The sequence below is a fragment of the Toxotes jaculatrix genome, chromosome 1 (assembly GCF_017976425.1).
Source record: "Toxotes jaculatrix isolate fToxJac2 chromosome 1, fToxJac2.pri, whole genome shotgun sequence".
Classification (NCBI taxonomy): Eukaryota; Metazoa; Chordata; class Actinopteri; family Toxotidae; genus Toxotes; species Toxotes jaculatrix.
This window is the reverse complement of record NC_054394.1, coordinates 25,789,870-25,814,356: the sequence shown is the minus strand read 5'-3', so window position 1 is coordinate 25,814,356 and position 24,487 is coordinate 25,789,870. Positions and strand designations below refer to the sequence as shown.

The window sequence follows — 24,487 nt, the reverse complement described above, 5'->3', positions numbered from 1 at the left end:
ATATGCACGCTGGAACCAGGTCTTTCTTTCTTGAAGCGAACACACACACACACACACACATCTACTGGGTAGACTTGGACAAACCTCCTGTCTTCATCTCCTTTAATTATAGAGCAGGGATAAACAAAATCACAGGCACACACAAACACACGCCCCTAAAATGACAAAGCACACGGGGCTGTTAGTGCCGAGTGCGTCCGTTCCCGTTACGATAATCAATTATACACACACATGCTAGTTATTACTGTTATGTACAGAATATTTTTGGTGTAGCGTCCATGTAAAGGATTAAACATTTACGCCTTGATTTTGTATCTTATAATGAGGCACATTCTTCATGGGTTACTCTGGGGTTCTGCATTCAATTGACATTTAAAATGACTGTGGCAAGCACTTTTTTTTTTTGTGACCTAACCATACCAGCAGCTTTGTAAACTTGAGAAATGATAACACTAACATGTATAATGCAAACAACAAAGTTAATGCATAATGATCTGAAAATGTACATATCAAAATCAGCATACTTCATTGTGGAATGAAATAGCCCTTACCTCACTCACTAGCTTTTGATTTACTTCCTCAAAGCACTCTTTCATGATCTTTTTGTTGCAGGAATGCTGCCAAGTCAAGAGGACAGGACTGAAGCTTCTTCTACTGCCGCCCTACTTTGCTATGGGAATCATCTAAATGTTAAAAATAGCCGTAACAATGCCAAAACCTCTTCCATTTTTTTGCGCGTGTGGCCCAGGTGTGAGAGGAAGCTTTCACTCTGGTCCAAATACGGCAAGGTGTTATATCATTACAAATGACGCATTACCAGTAGTTTGGAAAGGAAGTGAAACCCCCATGTGTCGCAGTTTACTGTAAAACCTGTTCCACTTTTGCACTTCTAGCTTTCAGTGCCTGCAAGTGCAGCAAACCAATATGTGCCTCAAGTAACAGCACAGCAGCTGAACCATCTAAAGCCATCCAAAATCTTTTATGGTAAAACGCTGCGTGAAACAAACCGTGGTTCTCTTCTGTCATACGTTTATTTAGATGAGATGTTTTTTATTTAAGTATTTTGCGACATAATTACAGAATAGGAGAAGTATATATTAATTCTTTCACATATATCAAATAGTGAAATAAGAGACTCCTAGTTTTTGTAGGGCAGGAAAAACAAATAAACAACAGGTCTGATAGGATGACAAACAGGTCATCACAAGCTTAAATGCCTTAAAAGTAGAGCTGCAACTAACGATTATTTTCAGTGCTGTTTAAAACATGCAGATATTTTTCTTTATTAATCTATTATCCGTGGTGTCAATACAATGTCAAAAAAATAAAATGTCTACTAAAATATGTCAATTCAAATATCCCAGACATCAAGGTGACATCTTCAAATGTCTTATTTTGTCCATCCAACGAAGATATTCAGTTCACTGTCACGAATGACACTGAAAAGCATGAAAATGAAAATGCGAATGAAATCTTCACACTTCAGAAGCTGGAACCAGCAAACATGAACATTTTTAATTTAAAAAATGATTTAATGGTTATTATGTTAAAACAATAATTGCCAGTTAATTTTCTGTCTGTTGACTAGTTAGTTGAACAACTAACTGTTGCAGCTCTATTTAAAACCTGTGCTCAGTTTATACTCACAGAGGAAAGAAAGAAGCTGGAATCAGTCTTTTTTTTTTGCCATTTTTCTTGCTTAAAAAAAAAAAAACTAAAATAACAACAACAACAACAAAAAAAAAACAGATTTTAAGTTACTACTTTTTTTCAGCTGTACTAACATAGTTCATAAAGGTTCAGGTTGTGGGATGGCCCAGTTTAAGGGGTCTGTTCAGTTCCTGCATGGAAAGGACCATTTTTAGACAATCTGGGCTCCAACCAAGCTTCACACTGCTCAGTGCGACAGAGCAGAGGCTGCTGTTTACAGACCAAACACTGCATCTTGTGTACAGATGCCACATATGTATGGCCATGCACACACACACACGCACACAGTTGTGTTTCCATCACTTCAGGGGACATTACATTGGCTTACAGTTCCTGGAGACTCGGCTGTGTTCACATGGATGTTTGCCCTTCGTTTAAACAACGTAAAGGGGCTGTGTTGATAGGGGCGTGTTGTTTCATTCGCCTACTGAAACAATGAAATACGATCCTCTAAGTTGAGCTGGAAGAACAGATTTATGTGTTTCAAAGCTTGTTAGATGCCAAAACACAGCACAGTGGTTTGTAATACTCACAGACACGATTTTACAACTGGGGAGTTTTCACGACGGCAACCTTTGCAACAATCTTGAGGTAAACCAGAAATGTACACTTGGATGTATGTGACTGGCCAGCGCAGTGCCATGCAGGATCGCGTTTTGATGCGTTGCAGAAAAAGCTGAGCCAGTTTCAGGTTTTTCACAAATGACACAGCGTTTTGGATGATCTGCTTTCAACAGCCCCCACAATTACGAACCCTAACCTTAAACCTTCCCACATTTATGTTCCCACAACATGAGTAATACAAGTACACACAGATATTAAGTGTATAAAATCCAGACATAGTTACCAGTCATGACACAGACCTGTCCTTGTCCTTTGTCACTACAGACATACGGCAAAGGCAGATTCAGGAGGGGTAAAAAAAAATAAAAAATAAAAAATAAAAATCAGGAGGCAGACACCCATATGTGAATGCAAGTCTGATGCCTTCAGTCTGAACCACACTGCAGTTATAAAAACACATCAGTCAAACACAGACGGCTCCTACAGCAGGACGACAAAGCTCAATCACAGGTGCAGCACGAACGCAGCGGCTGTCTGTCTATGGATTTTCAACGCTAAAGAGATTTTTTTTTTTTTTTTTAATGGAACAATAATTTTGCTATTTCAATTTCATTCTGTTTAGTATGCCTAGACTTGGACAGCACATAGGGACACAGTAACACAAAAACCCCCACACACACACAAAAACCCACACACATACATACACACACACACCAGCAGAGTGTAGTGTGTTGGTTTGGCCGAGGAACTCTCCTGTTAGTGACACAAATGACCAGTTCCATGAAATATGCATGTGGAGGAGAAGAGGAGGATGTGAAAAAATGATGACACCGGCTGCCCACCACTTCACACACCCACACACACACACACCCACACATGCACAGACACATAAACACACACCTTAACACAAACACACACGCCAAGCCCCCCCCTCCCCTCCCCCCACCCCCTCTCTCTGCAAAGCAAACACTCACAAAAGAGAGACAAACACACACAAGCACAAACACTGGCTCACATAAACCTAACACGCACAAACACACACACACACACACGCTTCCACCATACTGCGGATGTGTAACATTCCTCTGGCTTCACAAAAAAAACCAAAGGAAAACAAATAGAGGAGAGAAAACAGTGGAGAGGTTGGTGTTGGAGGAGAGATAGATGAACAGTTCACTGCTCCCACTATCGCCTCTTTCTTTTCTCTCCTCTGTCCTCCCCTCCATCAGTCAATCATTCTCCTCACCAGGACAGGTGGCCCCCAAACCCCTCCATCTTCCTGACCAACAGGCAATGAAAGAAAAGCTGTACCCTGCTTTGTTTATCTGACATGAGAGATTTTTTTTTCACCCTAAAATATACTATCTGCCACCAGATTTTGAGAATTTACTGCACCAGTTCATGTTTCTAAACAGAAAAGAGGGCGCAGCTCTTCAAACGCAGAGGGAGCTGAACCGGTTGGAGCTTCTCGCAGTAGAAGACGATGGAAACGTCAAAGACTGATCCATACTGCTGCCCATTACGGTGTCACGTGGGTGCAAATGTCATGGTTACAGAAATGGCTGGACACAGACCCCCATTTTCTGTTTTCTGATGACAGCTCATGGATTCATTAAGCTCTACTCAGCTAAAAAGGAAGGACTTCAGAACTGATTAATCCATAATGAAAACAATCATTAGTTGCAGCTCTAATTTGCTTATTAAATTGGGTTAAATATGCAGAGACGCTACTACAGCAAATCCTCCTGCACTTCATAATGAAGCAGTGGCCTGATGAAACAACCAACCTGAGCCTGACTTACTGATTGGTTTTGCCATTACACTGAAAAACAACAACGAAATGCTTTAAAGTAATATCAAAGAGGAATTTCGGACATTATAATGTCACGAAACTAGCTTGGTTTCAACAGAGCACGTCTCTGTGAAAAGGTGCTCCACTGTATTGTTTTACTGAAACAGCCTGACATGTAGGTGCAAAGGGAAGCCGCAACAAAGGAAGGAGGGTGAAACAGAGAGAGAGAGAGGATTCAATGCAAAGAGAATAGCTACTGGTAATAGAGGAGTTTGTAAACACAAACACACGGCATGAAGACCAGCGTGGGTATCTGAAAGCCGTAGCAGAGATTTTAGCCTCAGATTTACCAGCAGAGGACATTTTACACCGATATATGTCGAGTATGTCTAAATGTGACAGCTTTTGTCCCACAGGACAGATGAGGATTCACTGTGTCCACCACAGTGAGATTATTGTCAGAACGGAAAGGCCCCTAATACAACATTTTGATTTAGACATGACAGTAAAACTGAAACCCAGAAAAACCCAGAATGATGAAACTGCTTTCGGCAAATAAAGAACTGCATGAAAATATATTTTTAAAAAACCCAGAAAAGAACAAAAAAAAAAAAAAAACTGTGCAAAGAAAGGTCACACATTTTACCGCTATCACTAAATGAGTATGTCATTTAGCTGCATTGAGGAAGAAACTCCATCCTCCAATCAGACGAGGACAACACACACTGGACAGTATCCTATTCTTATTACAGTATCTGGTGATCTTATAACTTAACCCTAAAATATTTTGTATGACTGGAAAGGAAATCATTAAACATGCACATTTATCACCACACATACAATTTAAAGACTCATTTACTACAGTCTTTATGATGTGTGTTAAATCTTGTATCGGGAATATAATGACAACTCTTTCACTACCATAATAACCTAACAATGTGCTGTTTACACCTTATAAAAAAACACTAACCCACCAACCTACCCGTGGGACTCTTTGTCCTCTGTGGTGCTACTTTAGGTGTGTTTTGGTCTGTACCAGACTCAATCTTCACAAACTACACATTGTTTGAAAGCTCCAAGTTTCCTGACTCTGTCTGTGCAAAACATCCTCATATCACTGGAGCAGCTGTTGACAAAGAATTGGTTCAGACTATGGCTTTGGATCTATGGCTCCAAAGTGTATTCCACGAAAAAGGAACCACTACAGGTCTTAAAACTCCCTTTTCGGGGTTTCTGCCTCTGGATCTTTGGCTCAGAATCTCTTACATTCATTGTGACTTTCTGGTTATAAAATTTAAAGAGACACCTTCCAAAGAGACCAGGGTCCTGACTGTATTCAATAGGGTTGAAGAACAGTAACCCTGTTATTTTGGGTACACTATTTTCAGGCTTGTGCACAAAAATTAGGGTATCTGTTCAGGGGTTAACTTTACTTTAACATGAAGCATCTTGTACGTCAGTGGGATTGTTTCTAATTAACAGTCCTGGAAATAAATGAAGCTGAATTTACTTCAATGAATTCAATTAAAACCGAGAAAGAGACAGGCGAAAGGAGCAATTATTACTCCTGCCATCTCTAACTCTGTCCTTTTTTTCACCCTTTAATAATGTCCTTTTTCAACGCAGGAATTTTTCAGGTAAACTTCTGAGGAATGTTATTTGCTTTTCAACCACAGGAATCAAGTTCCAGTTTTGGTTCCTGTGCCATAGTTTCCCCCCGCAGAAATTCCCTGCTGATGCAGTACTTCTTGATAGCCCGGGCACTATCCAGGTGGAGATTGCGGTGCTGCATTTAGTCAAACTTGTTGTAATGTAACAGAACTTTTAAAAAAAGTTTTATAACCTTACCAGATGGATGAATTTGCCGATTTCATGGATGGGTACAATACATTTAATAACAATGTGTTACCCCGGCTGCTCTACCCTGTGCAGATGTTACTTATTTATATCCGTAAGAAGAAAGCAAAAGAGACGGAAAAAAGATTTTTCAAAGTTCATTTGGCAAGGGAAAAAATCCAGATAAAGTATGAAAACTAACAGACGGGGAGGTCCAACACTTCCTAATATTATATATTATAATGGAGCCCGTTACAGTAAACTTACTCATGAGTGAGTTCATGCCATCTGAAAGGAAGAGAGGTGAGATAGGAATAGATTGACGGGTACAGAGGTACACTTTTCACACGATATCACTTATGAATAACAGGGATTTCACCCCTGGTATCGCAAAGACTATTCTGATCCCGGTATGAGAATGATAGGGAGACTTGATTGATGATAAAACAATGATGACAAACATGTTTACGCCACTGGAAACTTTCTTCAAGAGGAGGTGCGGCTTAATTTCACAAAGAAAGATGACGACAGTGCACCCTACGCATGAATGCCACTGCATCCTAACCCAGTAGCATGTCCGTCACCCTCTCAAATAGGGTAAATCTCCTATGTCATAATAACATTAGAGCCACACACACAGAGGCTTGGCAGAATTTTTCTTTGACTAAGAAAACTTAAGTCAACATTTGCCATGCTTAGGCTCTCCTTGGACGACTCAGCCAGGCAGATGAAATCACTTTCACATTAAATCGCCTTATTTCACTCTTTTCAAACTACATCTGCTCACGTTTCGTGCGTGGAGTAGAGACGTGCGGCCACCTGGCTGGCATCTACAGATAGCCTGCATGTGCTGCGTTTATGGAACATCTGTAAATTGTAGCATTAGAAAAATAAAATGGGTTACACTCCCCCTCTGAACTATTCTCAACCTGTGGGACCAACCACTTTCTATTAGGGCTGCCACCTAAAAACAGGACGTAACACGGGCGTAAGAAAATTTAGCCTGTGGAGCCAACTTGAAAATGCATATTGTTGTATATTATTTAATCTGCTTCATGGAAAAACCTCCTACTGTAACTCAGTGGTATAGGGAAATTCTTAGGGTTTTTCCAATGGAGAGGTTGAGTGCCAAGTTAAAGGAAAATGACAACAGCTTTATGGATGCATGTAATTTACCTATGTAAGATGGATTACTCGATCTTACATTGAATTTATGAAAATATCCAAGCTGTGTATATGAGTAACAAAGGTATATATCATTTTGTAACCATACAACCTGCAGAGTAAATGACATGGCACTCTGTGGAGCAGGTGGCCCCATCAACTCTATGCAGCTGTGGAGGTATGACAGCTCCAAATGCTGGATTTTCACAAAAAGTCAATACAGCTAATCTTTCCAAAAAAGTTCTGAGCAAGAACAGATGGAACAGGATCAAAATAAAAGCCCTGTTCATCTCCACTGGCAGAGCAGTAAACATTTTAAACATACAGTACAAAGTGCTCTCAGTGAAGCACTGTTTCTCACACAGACAAAAAAACACACACCTGAAAAACAATCTTTAAATGCATCTTTGAGTCTCTGGTCAGCACCGTTGTGACAATTCAGACAGGCACTGTTTCCAAGGCAGTCAAAAAGAGAGAAAGGGAGCATTAAACTGTACAACTCCAAAGCTGAAACAGCACTGCTGGCTTTAATGGTATAATCTGAATATATTAATATGATTGAATTACTTATGAATATGTTGCACTTGGCTTAATGGAATTTTTTTGTTTATGTTTTATATTTGAAGGCATACAGGTCATAGTCTTACGATGGAACATTGGTGTGTTATTTATTTATGTTATTTTATTTTATTTTTCCATATTGACACAACATCAGCTTTTGAGCATTGTGTCTTTTATGGGTAAAATTATCAGTATTGTTGTGTGTTTAGATTTTTCAAAATAAATCACAAAACTTATTTTATTATTTCATTTTCTCTGCTGGCCTTCTGTCTCTCATACTGTGAGACAGCAAAGTTAGGGACCCTCTCTGTTTTAAATGTCAATGAAGCCGATCACAGATTGCAAGTCACTATTTCATATGGGTGCAGCTGTGCAACAATAGAAAAACAATACAGGTGATCACAGACAGCAGGAGCGGAGAGAGTGAAGGCTTAACGAGCTGACACCCAGCAGAGTAACCGGGCTGCGTCTATCCCACTGCTCATCTGACGTCAGTTTCATCTCTCGCTGACCAAAAGAGAAAGACATTTAGCACCACCCTGTTCTTTTTCGTCTTTCAGCGTGGACAAAGATTTTTTACAAAAATGTCCAAAAACATGTAGTGTTTTTAGGCACTGCCAAATGGCTTTTAGGAATTCCAATGCTTTTTAAGACTTTTCGTGACCTGCAGATACCCTGTAGATTCTTGTCAGACTGGAGAGCGGTGTGCAGGGCAATAATTTGCTGGTGGAAGTAACGGACGGAAGAATGAGATGATGGGGGATGGGGAGAGAAAGAGAGAGCAGCTGAGCCTCCAAACCAAATGAAATTCTCCACAGCTCCAGTGAAAACACAGGAGGGAGGGGGAGGGAGGATGAGGGAGGATGGGAGGAGGAGGGTGGCGAGGCTAGAGGGGGAAGCTTAGATGGACACGTTATCAGTGCAGTAAAAGATCCACATTTCTGTACTGGTCAGGCTGCTAACGCTGCACTGTCGGAAATGGATTTAACCTTTTTTTGATTATAGAAAAATCAATTGTGCTACGCAGATAAACACAGCATGCTTATAATTTATCCAATATATTTTATAGATAAGTAACAGCACATCCTGGCTGATAGGCCAGATAAAGCATTTGATGGCGACAGACAAATACTTGAAGTACACAGAGTTGTTAGATGGGAGAAGCTGCTGGTAGCTTGCTGCTTTTTGGCACTTTAGTTTTAATAATATGATATCTTTTTCCTGGATATTTAACAATATTCTATCTTCATTTTACGCCCTTCAGTTTTAAGAACAGAGCTTTAGAGAAATGTGGTTTTTACCGTCAATTTGGTAGAGCCGGTGACTTTATTATTGAATGAGATACCCAGGAGCCTCATCCACTGCTGCTATGGAGAAGAGAAGAGTCAGATGCATGAAATCAGAGCTGCAATTCAGAATGATTTGTCTTTGCACCTGGGAAGAAAGCGTTTCACAGCAGTTGCCAAAATTATCTGAAACTGATCCAAAATTTGAAACCAAACTGACTTGAACTTCTGAGTTCACTAATTGAATGGTTTTTAACTAAATGGAAATGTTTTTACCTTGGGAATTGTAGTGAAGTCTCTCCGTCTATGTTTTAAATTAATGAACCAGTTCGCTCATATTTTGTACGAATCAACTGGGAGAGTTTCATGGCCGCCCAACCCTCAGAAGTGCTCTAAATGTCAGCAATCTAACTTTGTCTATGCAAAAAAATTCACAGGACTTTTACTCCAGGACGTCACCTCCAACTCCAAATCAGTTCTATTACAGTAATATTTTAAAAACAGAGCACCAAGCTAAATATAGCTCGTTTCCATTCCAATGCGTTATCAGGCACAGGGAGACAGAGAGCGATTCAGAGTGACACTGCTGCATCTGTGAGAGGCTTAGATGTTATTAAAACACCCGTTCACACACACAGATTACTGAAACACGCAAACCAACTGTTGCAGGCTTGGTTTCTCTTCTTCTTATAAACACTCACATACGCACTCAAACGACCCTTACCTCTGCCGTAAACACACACCTGTTAGCACCGCTGTGCTGCAGCTCAGAGCAGTCGACTGCAGTGGAGCCATAATGAAAGGAAACAGGCAGCACGGAGGCCTGTTTGATGAGGAGGGACAGGTTGGAACTGGCCAGTGGCCGAGCCGCCCTCAATGGACTGTTTTATCTGTCGGGGGGGAAACACTGGCCTCCAAGACTGCAGAGTGGCTCTAGTTTCTGAGAAAACCCTGATCAGTATAGGTCACTCCTCTCACTTCTGTTATGATTTATTTTTCCAGTATTTTCAGAGACAGTAGATTTTTATTTTTATTATTATTTTTCTGAGGCCATTTATTTTCCATTCTGTTTTGAGCTAAGATGTTTATTGGCTTCTTTCATTTTTTTCTATATCACCTGAAAAGATTACTGCCCAGAGCCCTAACAATACACTGGCAAACATGTACTCATCAAGCACCTGCTTATTTATGAAATTATCCAATCAGTCGATCGTGTGGCAGCAGTGCAGTGTATAAAATCATGTAGATACAGGTCAGGAGCCTCAGTCAACGAGGTTTAAGTGTTTCTGAAACTGCTGATGTCCTGGGATTTTAACACAGTCTCTAGAGTTTAACTCTGAATGGTGTGAAAGATAAAAAACATCCAGTGAGCACCAGTTCTGTGGACAGAAACGCCTTGAGGAGAATGGCCAGACTGGTTGGAGCTGACAGAAAAGTCACGGTTACTCAGATAACCACTCTTTACAACTGTGGTGAGCAGGAAAGCATCTCAGAATGCACAACACGCCAAACCTTGAGGCCGACGGGCAACAACAGCAGAAGACCACTCTGGGTTCCCCTCCTGTCGGATAGGGGCAGAAATCTGAAGCTGCGGAGGGCACCGGCTCACCAAAACTGCAAGGTGAAAGATCAAAAATGTATTCTGGTCCGATTAATCTGGATTTCTGCTGAGGCTGCAGACGGTAGAGTCAGAATATGGCGTTGACAGCATGAATCCATGGACCCAACCTGCTTTGTGTCAACAGTCCAGGCTGGTGGGGAATGTTTTCTTGGAACACTCTGAGCCCTTAATAACAATCAATCATTTGAATGCCACATCCTATCTGAGTATTGTTGCTGACCATGTGCATCCCTTTGACCACAAATTACCATGCGCTAATGGGTACTTCCTGCACGATAATGCTCCATGTCACAAAGCAAAAGTCGTCTCAAACTGGTTTCATGAACATGACAGTGAGTTCAGTGAAGTCCAGTGGCCTCCCCAGTCACCAGATTGGATTCAGTAGAAGAACTTTGGGCTTTGGTAGAACAGAGGATTCACAGCATGAATGGTGCAGCTGATGAATCAGCAGAAATTATGTGATGGAACCATGTCATGTCGGAAAATGGTTTTAAAGATATGAAGTTTACTGGCACAGACGGCTGAGAAAATTTGAAAATATCTCCACTTGAGGAGCTGGACATTTTGGTAAGATTTCTAAAATTAAGATTCAAAACAACTACCGTGGCTGATTTTCAAAGTTGATGTTGATTCATTTTATCGTTTAACATAGTTTTTCTGTATGTTTTGATTGACTAAATTTAATCACACCCAATCAGCATCCAAATTTTAAAAGAGGAAATAACCGCAAACAAGTGAAAACAGGAAATTCACATAAGTACAATGAGAACCCACACACACACACAAGTACACCCCGGTTATCATGCGAGGTGCCTCAGTTCAATTGAGCACACATGCAAAGGGCAGTCACATACACAAAGTGCATGCATGCCACAGATCTGGCAGACAAAGGTAGCATGCGAGGGGGGACATGGTCTCACACACAAAGCTCATCAGGACCCACCCACGCACAACACGAGAGATCATTAACCTCGCAGGGATCGCATGTGCTGGCCAAATGCTTGGTGTATGTGAAAAACCTCAAACGTACCATTCAGTCACATGACCATCAAACAACACGCACACAATGACAGTTGAAACAGGATTCTCTGGACCGCACCTTGATTCTGACTGATTCTAAGCTGTTTTTATCAAAATCCTGATTTTACACTTAAAACCACAGATTAGTCAGAAAACACTGGCATTTATCTGAAGGTGAAACGAAACCTCCACATTTCCGTTCTACCTATTGCCTGTGTCTACTGATTGAGGATACTGATGGTTTTTAGGGCTCAAATTGTAACTAATACAGCAAACACTCCAACTGTAACTCCATGAGACAGCACCTGGGGATTAAGAACTACCAGCTAATATGGACTTCAGACAACAATGAACTTCAGGTGATACTGGGGGTTCAAGTGGTGACTCAGTCAACATCAGCTGCAGAAGCAGTGTGTTGTTTGAGGAATGTAAACATGTTTTATACAAAAAACAGCTTGAACTTGACAGTTTTCAGTATTTGTGTTGACACATTTCGATCGGTCACAAAAAAAGTCTGAGGTCGGATTTTGAACAATGAGTGTTCTTTAGCAGAGCCTTTGTCTCATTGGTCTGTGTTAGAAACAGATAACTTGACAACGGACACAGACGAGAAAATCAGCGAAGTGTAAACTGAAGTGATCACATGCACATTCTGTTTCTCTCTTCTCAGTATGTATATGGGTAAATGACATTTGGGTCATTCCGTGTCAAATCAGATAAGGTTGCTGCAGCACCATCTCAGATACCTTGTCTATATCATGAATGGATCAGGCCTTGGATGAAAAACCAAGGCCTGTAAAAACATTTCTGTTCAAAGCCTACGTTTTCATATTTTTCAGCCCTTGAGATTATTTCATTTTTATAGCCTCTAAAACACCTTCAATGGGAGGCCATATTTGGGGATTATTATCTTGACAAGGATTGTTCCTAACCTCACCAGACTTTGTAGGATGGAAGACAAACATTAGGGGGACAAAGTGCCAATGTCCTTCCATTTTTCCTTCATACAAAACAAACATTTTTTTTGCATAAGTATCTTTGATGCAGATTACTGAATTCTTGTGTCATTGAAATTGTAAACAATAAAGCACAGGCATGTTTCCAGTGTGTTCATTGGAATAAAGGGAATTTGAGGGCATCTGATAAAACCTCTGGTATAAGGAGGAATAAATCGTATCGTAAACAGCCCTCACAAACTCCAGTGGGAGTATTTTAAATGTGTTTCCTCATAAAAGGTTGGATGTGTGTATACATGTAATTTTACAGTGCACACGTTAGAAATCTGTACATAGAAACTGTACTGATCAGCTTGTGGAAACATGTCCACATAATGAAATCGTAAGTATACGCCCTTACACGTTATCAATAAAACCAAGTTTGTACTCAATTCAGTCCTGCCGATGGTTAAAGAGAAGAGTTTTCATTAAGTGTAATTTCTAGAACGTATTTTGCCACACTGCACATGGGTTTCAATCAAGTGATCTGAATTTTCTTAGAGTATGTTTAAAATTTAATCAGTCCATTGAATATAGCATCTATCAGAGTTAATACCCTTTTCCAATAATGGGGCCCTCATAGTAAAGAACAGAGCTTGCATTAATAGCCTATAGTAAAATGAGTCTACAGAGGACCAGGAAGTCCAGGAAGTAAAACAATACTTTTAACTATGAGTATTTATCTATGAAGGGAACATGAAAGGACACTAAACGCATTTAAACATTGTCAACAGAGACGTAGCGAGTTTTACCAGTCACCGTGCCAGACTATATGGGGTTTTGTAAAAGTCTAAGACGTCTGCTTGTGTCCCCTAGAGGCCATCCTGGCCATTATACCAAACGAGTAGCGGCTTTAAGCAACCACCATCATTTCCCTTTGAGCTCCACACATTTGCTAGCAGAGCTAAAAAAAAATCTATTGCTCTTTACTTGGTTTTGAGGAGGTGAACAGTAATGCAGTTCTTTTGAGTCCCAGGAGACTGGGAGATGGTGAGGCTAATAATGTTGTGCCAAGCAGTTTCTGCAAAGGTTCTGCAGGATGTGTGTGTTTGTGTGTGGGTGTGTGGAGGTTGTGTAGGCGGATGGGGGGGGGGGGGTGCATGCACACTACCTGGCCATTATATAAAGCTCCCACACTCGGCAAGAGGGCTCTGTACTGAGTGCCAGCTCCCTCCCCATCCTCCACCCCTCTCTGTCCTCCCATCCCCCCTCCTCTTAGCCTTCCAGCTTCTCTGACTCAGGCTTAACTCTGAAATACCTCCGCCTGTTGTTTTCTCTCCCTCTCCGCCTCTGTGGTATCAGAAGCACAGTGCACATTGTGGCTCAAACAAAAGACAGAGTTTGGGACAAAAATATGGATCAGGCCATTCTTCCCCCGTGCAGGATTGGTTCATGCAACCCAGCTGGACTGAGTTTAGAAGGATTTCTCTTTTATTCATTAGTGAGTTAAATGCTGTGCCGCCACACCTGAGGATACAGAAATCTAGTCCCAGCTTGCCACAGGCAGATAGTGAATTTGAAACTTGCCTCTTTCAAGGCTAAATGGCACAAAGTTGCGACAGCAAGGGGGTTTGTAATCTGGTGCCAAAAACAGTGCAGGTAAATGCTGCTGGTGGCAAATAAACAACACAGTTTTGCTGCTACGAGGACAAAGAAGAGTGATGGTAAAGTGGTTCTAACAACTGAGCGGGGGAGAAACACCAGTTAGATCATCACTGACCTCACCCCTGCGTCGAAAAGAAAGGAAGGAACGTAATCTAAAAGGCTGAGAATGAGGACATTAGACACCAAAATCCCACTGCACTGGTCTGGCAAGAAAATGAGGAAGAACGGGAAGACAGCAGTGAGCTACACCCGCCCTCTGCACCCTTTAATTCCTGCAGACTTGATGGAGGTCAGCAGACACCGAGATAAAGGGGAATAGTAGAGACAGTAACCTGTGACTGCGGGCTGTGCAGCATACACGCTGCTGATAGAGTAGAGAGCTCAGATGACTTTTTATCATTAGAGTGGCCTCTCTGATGTTGGGCCACATCTCACGACCGCCTGGGAACTGCCGCTGCATTACTGTGGTCTCATCCCCCAGCTTCATTCAGAGAAAGAAGGCACACTAGATAGGCCCACCAGGCTGGTCTGTGCTGAATGAGGTCTCCCAAATCATTTTCTACTCTGATTCACATATTCTCACTATAGCTGCATGATGGGAAAAATGTTTTTTTGCTGCAATTTGTTTTAGCTGAAACTATGAAACACGGTGCAGAGAGAGCTATTTCAAAATAATTTCTTTCTTCTAAATTTAAACAAAAACAGAGAACAGAAGATGCTCATGATGCATCACACCAAAATACTTTCCTCATGATGTTAAATTAAAATTACAGCCTTTGGCAAGGACTCTGTCATATTCTCTAATGATGCCAATTGTCTGCTCACTGAAGATGGCTAACAGCACATCAAGTCTGACACCCGATTACGTCTGGTCCTGAGACATTTTAATCCTAAGTGACCCGCAGTGTCATGGTTTAAGTCACATTTGAAAATATCAAATTATCAAAAACCATTTTTATTTATTTGTAGGTATTGTGTTCTTTAATTACCAGCTTTACTGTATTGTGTATTTGTGTTGCTGTGATCACCTGGACAGGCAAACGTTATAAAAATGAGTATTTACTCTGCAGAGCCTGCGACAGTTTCACCAGCTCAACTGAAAACTGTAAAAGTCGTGTCTGGAAATACTTTGCCTGTGAGACTGACTGACAGTCAAAGTATTTCACCGTGATGGTACATTCTGGATAATCCTCAGAACGGCAAAGAAACGGACATCTGACCGCAGTCAACACGACGCAGCACTGTGGCTACACATCTGCACTCTACCCCTATTTGCATGAGCTCCAACCTTGCCTTCACGCACAGTTCACATTTAAGTCGTTAGTTTATCATGTCTCATCTGCTTATCGCTCGGGCGCCCTGCCACTTTATATTATTATCTACATTCACTGGCCACTTTATACAGGTACACCTGTACAGTCTACCGCAATCCAATACAACTGGTCTGCAGTAAAGTCCATTTTTATGTTGCCTGTGATATTCAGTTGTTGTTGATACTGTCATAGAGGTGTTAATTAAATTATATGTTTTAGCACCGAGGTCACAGTTGGCAATGGTGTTGCACTGGACTGTATTATACTCAGAGGTGTTTCTAATAGTCTTCCCCCCTTCATGTTGGTAAAACTGGACAAAAGATTTGAAAGACCTCTCAGTTTAATGTAGTCCAGTACAACACCGCCTTGAACATGCTGTACTTGAAACATCTAATTGAAATTAGTGAATTTACAAATTTTCCATAACATGAACAAAAACCGAACATTATGAGCTTTGTAGAGACAGATGCTGCTGCTGTGATATGTGATCACTGCTTGTGATATGTTGTACTCTTGTATGATAAGATATGGCTTTGGCCTACACCATTTCCTTTAATACCATAATCTGTGTTTGTTTTTTATTTTTTATTTACTCGTAAATCTGAAGTTGTTTCAGCACTTGGGTGCAGTGCTCTGTTTTAAATTATGTATGTATATATGTGTGTTTGCATTATGCATACTTAAATATATCCTGTGCCTGTATGCATATATGTGCTGTCTGTTAATTAATTATTAATATTTTCTTGCTTTATTTATTTATTTATCTTGTTTTTATAACTTTAAGACCAAAATCAATCAATTCAATAAACTCTGTATTATGGTTTAGTCCTCTGTCTGCTTATTTTATTATTAGTAATATTTTAGTTTTCCTCTGATTGCTATTAGTTCTTATTGCTTTTTTTTTAAATCAGCTTAGTTGTTATTACTTCAGTTGTTTGGTTTGCACTGCATCTATCAACCTATCTATATCTATCACAACATGACAAGTACATGCTGCTGGGAACACTGCCTGTTAGGGGTTTTGGGTATTGTTTGAAATTTTTCCCACATCGGTGCCGAGTATAATCATATTTTCCACCAGAACCTTTTTTTTTAATTTAGCAAAATAGTCCAAACTACTCAGAGTTATCAGTGTTAAGAGACACACGCTGTGTTCTGATTCATTCTGATGGGCATTTGCAATTATTTTTGACATTTCACTGACTAAACTAATAATCAACTAATTTGCAGATGAATTAATTATGAAAATAACTATTACTGATACAAAGAGATGTTTATGTCCCAGAAATGTGTTTATTTCATAATAAACACCCAAACGTACTTAATGCAGAATCGCCTGAAAAATGCTATTTTCAATCATCTTCAAAGGTAAGACAAAAAAAAAACCTGCAACGCCCTTTAATCCTTTTTTCCATTTTACCTGTTAAAAGCCGGTTACATCTGGACAAACACCCACTGCCATATTGTATATTCAACAAGAGCTATTTATATCACTCACCATGATATTATTAACCACAACAAGTTGGCACTGATTCTGTAATTTAGAAAATATTTCCACATTTCCATACTTTTTTTTCCACATAGTTTACACCATCTATCTATATGAAATCTGTATTTGAAAGCCTTATGAAGTTGCAAATGTAAGCAGCAAGATGCACCAAATTCTTTTCAAGTTATTGTTTCTATTTGCGTAACCTGTGGTGAAGGTGCTATCAGGTGTTACTGGCAGCATGACGTGTACCACACTGCACCAAGGCAGCGCAGACGTAAAACTTTTGACTCAAGATTTATGGGAAAACAGCAGCTAATCTTGAAGCATGTCATACACAAAACCTCATGTCACATTGCTGCAAATCATAAGTGAATTATGAGTCACAAATTACAGCAGTGACAGTATAACTCAACTCTGCACACAAGTTGCACAAAGCCGCATGCCTCGGGTGGAGAGATTTATGAACTTCAATGGGAGGGTCTGACGAACGCACCAGACTCCTAAATCCTGCAGCAGGATAAAGAAATATTTCACGATGGCGGGCTTTTCACAAGACATTTTTTTATTCATTTATCCCCCTTGATCCACACCAAAATCTCTCAAATATTCCAATATTTAAAAACCTTACAAATGATCTACCAAGAGGGAGCCCAGTGAAATGTCTGTCTTTCCCTTCCAGTTGGAGACACACAATTGAGTCTCAAACTGCTACCTACCCGTGTCCATCTCAAATGTGACACGTTTCCACGGCAACGGGACTGTGTAACAAAATCACCACAGGAGTTAAGAAAAGCTTAGCTTAAAAGTCAATGACTGCAGACAGCGTGTGCTCTCACAGGACAAAATATCCGACAAAAGCAGAGCTTGAATGCTGGTTTGGCTGGGCCGAGCAAACAGAACATAAATCATGCAGCCTGAAGAGACAAAGCATATTTGTTATTTTTATCCGGCTGCAGAACTGATGAACTTCACTAAATACAGAGAGCGAGGAAAAAGGCAACGAACCCTCTACAACAGTTTGTTCCAGCTGGTTCAACACTAAACACCTTTGGCATTTCTGTACCAGACGAGGTCTATTTCACATTGTGAGCTGTGTGTTGCGTTCAGCTTCCTTACATCTTCAATCCGCCTATCGACAATCAGATTCTTACATTTTCAGTCCTTCTCTGTCTGAGATGCTGCTGTGAGATACCACTCTTAATCACCTAGAATGACCCCAAAACACACACGTGAACATCTGCACATGCATGTCGTCTTTAAATACACCAACCGCTGAGAACAGTTATCACTCACACCGGTAATTTCCATGTGAACGTGTGATTCTCTTTAAACCCAAAAATTAACTGCAGCGATAATGACAATGACGATAAGAGAAATAGGCAGGTGCTTAAAGGAAGAAGGGGAGCAGAGATGAGGGCCTGTATCATTAGGGATTAACCTAGCCACAGGCTCTACAAATAGACTGTCTCCACCTATAAGCCGCCAGCGCACAGACAGTTATTTGTATTGCCAGGTTGCTGCTGCAGCAGCTCCAGAGAAGAGAGAAGACAGTTCAAAGAAGCTGAGGCGGATCGGGACTCCTGTGAAACAAAATGCAATGCAACAGGACACATCTGGGGGCCTGGCAACATCAGAGGCTTCCACAAGCGCAGATTTAGTCTGGGGCAGCAGCTTCACACGTTTATGCACCAGTTCAGAGATGATAATCAAATACAGCCAAGGACAACAATGAGCAGGACACGCAATAATGTAAACCAATATTCAGCATATTATAGCTGAAATAAATTAGTCAATTAGTTGATCAGTTGCTCAACAGAAAACTATTCAGCAGCTACAGCAGCAAAAATCCCAAACGTCCCCCAGTTCTCGCCTCTCGTTTGGTAAGACTGGCTGCTTTTCTTTGGTAAACTGAATTCCGATTTTTCAGGTTCTGGGGTTTGGACTGTCGGTCAGATAAAACAAGCCATGTGAAGACATTACCTAGGCCTTTAGCAGATAAATCTCTTTTATAACGGAAATAATCTTTAGCCCTACAGATGTTCTTTGGAATATGGGCTAAATTTGATCTTTTTTTTCCCCAAAAAAACTTCCATACTGGACAAACATTCATTACTCAGTACCAAATACTAAAGCAGGTAGGGCCAAACATTCATGTTACCAGAGCTGAAACTGTTAGTTGATTAACCAACAACAATTTTGATCATTTTCTGGTTTCAGCTTCGTACATATGCAAATAAAAGGTTATGGTTTTTATACAGTATACGTCACTGTAATGTTTTTGAAAAGTTCCCCGTTGTCTCAGTCATGTGTCGTCCACTTTCATTAGTATTCTCTGCATCCACAGCCTCTGAGCTCTCTCTTTGTGGTGGGCTGATGACTCCTGCCACACACTGTCACTGTTGTATGTTTGCAGTCCGCTCAGTGCTCAATGTCACAGCCAGTTCAGCGCTCTCGACCCTATGGCAGCTGACAAAAGCCCCACGTGGTGCATACGGACAAATTTGTTCATTAAAATAACACATTTTTTATCTAAGGTGTTAAAAAGCAGTAAACAGATCATTTGCCACAGCTCATTTAATTATGTAATACCTTTATGTCCTAATGAGTTTATTCACATAGCAAAGGAGAAAGGAGGGGGAATAGATCATCATGATTACTGTAACTTCACAATATAAACACGTCGGCTTTTATCAGCAGTAATCCATTGTTGCTGCATCAGTACTAACCATGTATCATGGCACAATGTGTTGCAGTACATGTACCTAAAACAATGAATATGAACTAAATCTGATCAGTTATGGCTCTCAAAAGTCATAAAGCCTCAACACATTAAATGCAACAAAATGTAATTTAACACAACCTATTAACACTGTAAACTGCCAGAGGTCTCAACTGCTGCCTGAAAAGATTAACATGTCTTAAAACATGTCCTTGTCTTGCTCTAGAAGCCTAAAAATAGTTGGTGTGAAGGTTTCAACAAAGGTTTGGTGCAAACTGAATTAAACACAAAATTCTTATCTAGACATTATTTATTCTTCAGTTTTTTTTTACAGATGATTAAGGTTTTGCATTTTTCATGGAAAAGATGAACTATTTTCAAAGTTTTCACTGAAAAGAAGAAAAAAAACAAAGATAAAATAAATATGACTTTGGTCTTTTTTTCAGTTCTGTAAAAAATATTGTGGGTGTCTCCAACTGTGGGGCCACTGTATTTTTAAACTGCTAATCTGTGTCTCGTAGTGTGTTGTCTGGAGCTGCGACAATTGCTCAGTTAACCAAGTAACAAAAAATTAATCAGCAGCTATTTTAATGACTGAATAATCATTTTAGTTATCTTATAAACAAAAGTGCAAAAGGTTTTTGCTTTTCTTTCCTGCAAAACAAGCATCTGGAGTCATCAGCCTGGGCTCTGAGAAATTCTAAGGGGCATTTTTCACCATTTCCTGACATTTGAGAGATATTTAATGATTAATCAAGAACATAACTGACAGATTAATCAATAGTGAAAATAATCATTAGTTTACCTTACTGTTGTCCTACATCTATGCCATGTCTTTAAGCATAGATGGTGTGGTCGAGATCATGCCTCTGTCAACTTATCTGCTACCTTCATTTCATTCAGTGAGCCTAGTTTATCCACAGGAATTCACGAGTGACTGGCTCCTGTACAAACACTTGAAGCAGGTTACAAAGAGTCAAATCACTCACCAGTAAATCACTGCTAAACCAAACCTCACTTGTTTGGATTCTAAACAAAGCCCTTAGGCCTCTCTGTCAGATCCTTCCACAGTGGTTGTACAATGCTGTTAATATAATACTGAAATACCAATAAACACAAAATACTAATACTGAAGACTATCTATGCATCTATAAAAGCTTCCTCAAATTGTAGACGACAGAGGAGTCAACAGCAGGGTATGAGGTTAACGCTTGTACACAGGATACAACAAGACCAGCCTAATGACTTCCTTCATGTTTGCACAGACAAGAAATCTCTAACATTATTCATTTTAACATCCCACAAAAAGCTCTTCTGTTCTCAGTCAAATGTGAGCTGCAAATGTTGATTTAGCTACTGATTATTATATTTCATTATTCAATTAATCTGAAAACCTATAAGGACATAACAAAAATGCCTTTTTTTTTTGTTTAATCCACAGCCCATAAACTCATTGAGTTTAAACTAGAGCTGCAGCTAACAGACTGTTGATTCATCAGCCGATTACCTTCTTGATTAATTGGCTTGTCTGCAAAATGTTAGAAAATAGCGAGAGGCACCTGCTATAACTTCATGAAGCCCAAGACAACGTATTCAGATCACCAGTTTTATTCAACAAACTGTCCAAAATGCAAAAACATTCAGTTTAACAACCAGATAAAACAAAGAAAAGCAAACTGTTGGGGCTTTATTGTTTAAACTCTAATGTGATACTCACTTGAACGTCTCGTTGGGTTTCTGAATACTGGTTAGACAAGACAAGGTATTTGCAGAAGTAAGGAACTAAGATTTTAGGAAACTGTGATGGGCATTTCTCACCTTTTCCCGACACTATGTGGATCTGATTAATTAATAATGAAAGTAAACATTGGTTGCAGCCCTGCCCTCAAGTATTTAACTTCCATTATGAAAATGAGAAAAGGCAAGTTAGTCAGTTAGAGAAGCTATAACCATCTCTCCACAAAGAAACACATTTGACAATCATTAAGCACAGAAAGCCCAGAATATACAGGCACCGGTATGTTCTATAGTAAGGACACATCTGGCTTTTCAGAGGAGGCAGAGGGTTTAGCTAAAAACCTGTTCATTACGGTCTGTGTAGATGAACAGCAGCTGGCACAAAGAAGCGTGTATAGATCCACAGCAACACACAGGGGAAAAGTCTAAAAATAGCCCAAGACTGTGATCAATAACTGCTAGATAGGTTCCAGCTCCGCTTTACAAAGTTAAATTAAAACACGGTTTCAGTGTAGCTACCACGCTGTGTTTTAATGCAAAGGTAAGGTGCATCAAGGTGCCTGTCTGATCACTGAACCCCCCCCACCTGCCACTGTCTGAATGTGAACTCTGCCGCCTCCACGTTCCCATTAAGTCCTGTGCACCCAGACCTCCGACACTGAAACCATGCTTCATGTCTCAATCTATGGTCATTTGATTAAACACAATATTATTTAGGATATGCTCCATGTATGGATAATGTACTAGGAGCCTTAAAACTGGAGTCTGACAACACAGGGGCTGCCTTAGATGATACTGTACTTTTGTGGTGCAAATAACTCCACACATTTGTTACTAATCAAATTACTAAAATAAGAGGAGATGGATGAATGTGCGGCTTCAGGGGCCGCTCAGGATACAGAGCAGTTGCCCGGCTGGAAATCTCGCCTTGTCCGCAAATTTCTAACCAATTAACCCAAATCGACCCAAATGATGTGGCGTAAACTTGAGGGTCAGGGGTCGGCGATCCAGGCCTGAACACCTGAACACTCTGTTGGTTTAACCTTTACATGAAGCGGCGTGTTTTTTTTTTTTTTATGATGCGAGTATCAACAGGTAACGTTACTTCAGCTGCAGACGGACTCTGCCTGTGCTCGGACACGATGTGTGCTATCGACATCAACTTTATAATCATTAATGAGCGATTTTGATAATAATAATAATAATAATAATACGGATACCAATGAAAAGCCGTCCAGGTGACGAGTTTTCAAACCTGAACCGACACGCATGAAGCTGCTGTCACATTCAAACGGAGTGACAATCTAGAGCCCGTCGGCGCGACAAACGCCCCGAAGCTAGCGTTGTATCCCCTGAAAATATCACCCAGCAAAGCGACCCGAGGTGGATGCCACGGAGCCGTGAGGTGACCCGCTGCCTTCAACTTAAAACAAGGCACATAGGATGGTTTTGAAGTGAATCCCGCCCCGCCAGCAGCGGGTGTGCTGAAGAAAACGGTCCGTTCACACAAACCAACATCAACATAAACATGCTCCTGCAAGCGCTGGCGCTGGCGGATTCAATAAAGTTCCTGCTGTGTTTGAGCGATAAACAGCGAATCTGAACCCATCTCAGCCCGCGGAGGCTTAAATAACTGAAACACTGTGTGACTTGACAATCAAACGCTCGGCAACCGAGTAAATTTAAAATAATTTCAGGCTGCGCCTTACCTTCAGTTCCGCACTCTCCGCCATCTTGTATTTCTTTGCGCAGGCGTGGTGAGGGGTTGTCACATGACTGGGACGCGCAGAGCGATATGTGAACGCGCACACAGCGAGCAGGGTTGCGTTCAGGAACACAAACAATGAGAGGAAAAAAAACAGCTGTGGAGTGGCTAAAACGGCCTAAATGGCTAAAAGTAAAATTAGTTAGATGATAAAACTAAAAATCCTTTGCTTTTATTCCAATTAACAAGCTGAAGTTTGTCAAGTAGGTGGAAAACAGCAATTAATAGAACTTCTTCTGAATTAAAAAATGCTGTCAAATTTAAGAGCTCCAGAGGTCTCTCCAGTTGTTGAAGGGTAGATCCGTGATGGGTTCAGAACAGAAACCTAGTACACTTCTTTTTTCAGTGATAATAAAAATAACAACAATAATAATAACTGCATAATAGTAACTGCAACCACTGTCTAAGCCTTATTGTCAACACTTGTCAGTGTCACACTAAATTACATTTCAATACATTTCTCTTGTGTGCCTCATCCATTCTTGGAAAATTTTGTTCTACGTGGAAGGAAGTCACTTGATAAAAGTGTCTCATTGCTCAGACTCAGCAAAGAACTTCTTTATTCTTAAGCTGGTACTTTAGAACATCCATAACTGTAAGTTTGATAAATATGGGCTCGGATCTCACAGCCTTCATGATGGATGGAGTTTGTTCACATATACACTAAGCTGAGCAAACTCGTTCCACTAATAAGGTCATTAAATGAGTGAAAGCTCCAGAAAGTAAGCAGGCCTTGAGTTAAGAATTTTGTCAAACAACTACTTCAGAAGGTCATGGATGGACTTTGAACTAGAATGGAACTGAATTACTGGAAACTGAGGGTTTTTTTTTTTTGTTACCAATCATATGACTCCTATAACTGATTTATATCTTAGATCTTAAGTTGTTGAAAAGCAGCCTATTCACTGTTGACCATAATCATAAGCACTCATTAAACTCGTGTTCATACAATGTTTTCTTCAAACAACTTAGGTCAGTTTGTAAAAATCAACAGATAACTTGTTAGCCATCTTAAAAACTATGCCATCAGTGTCACCCCAGAATGTGCTCGGCCCATGTTCCCTGTGCCAGTGTTGACCATGGACCAGCAGGAGACACATCTGGTCCAGATCAGTCTGCTATGTGAATTAAATCATCCTTCACCAACAGCACCTTAAATCTGTTCTTCCATTCAGCCTCTAACCTAACCACAGGTAGTCTAAAATCCTTACTGTCTGGAAGATTAGAAAAGGTCTGACAGGTTGCAGTGAATTCAGTCTTCTTCACTTTGTTATAATGGAAAAAACTTATGTATAAATAATGTACAT

General features: G+C 40.4%; 1 protein-coding gene across 5 annotated transcripts in view; it reads right to left on the bottom strand.

The window, feature by feature from the left end:
• Positions 1-23,156, bottom strand: part of LOC121178663 (E3 SUMO-protein ligase PIAS1-like) — a 51,384-nt gene extending 28,228 nt beyond the window's left edge. For 3 of the 5 annotated variants that reach the window (XM_041032931.1, XM_041032947.1, XM_041032965.1), the window contains exons 1-2: positions 23,125-23,130; positions 8,929-8,991 (exon numbers count right to left, since the gene is read on the bottom strand). In XM_041032931.1, coding sequence (XP_040888865.1) covers positions 8,929-8,985 — 57 coding nt within the window. In that variant the 5' untranslated portion in view covers positions 8,986-8,991; positions 23,125-23,130. Of the gene's footprint in view, positions 1-551; positions 744-8,928; positions 8,992-23,124 lie in introns of those variants that run through there. The other 2 variants (XM_041032956.1, XM_041032941.1) reach the window with 2 other exon arrangements.
• Between the last annotated feature and the right edge of the window lie 1,331 nt (positions 23,157-24,487).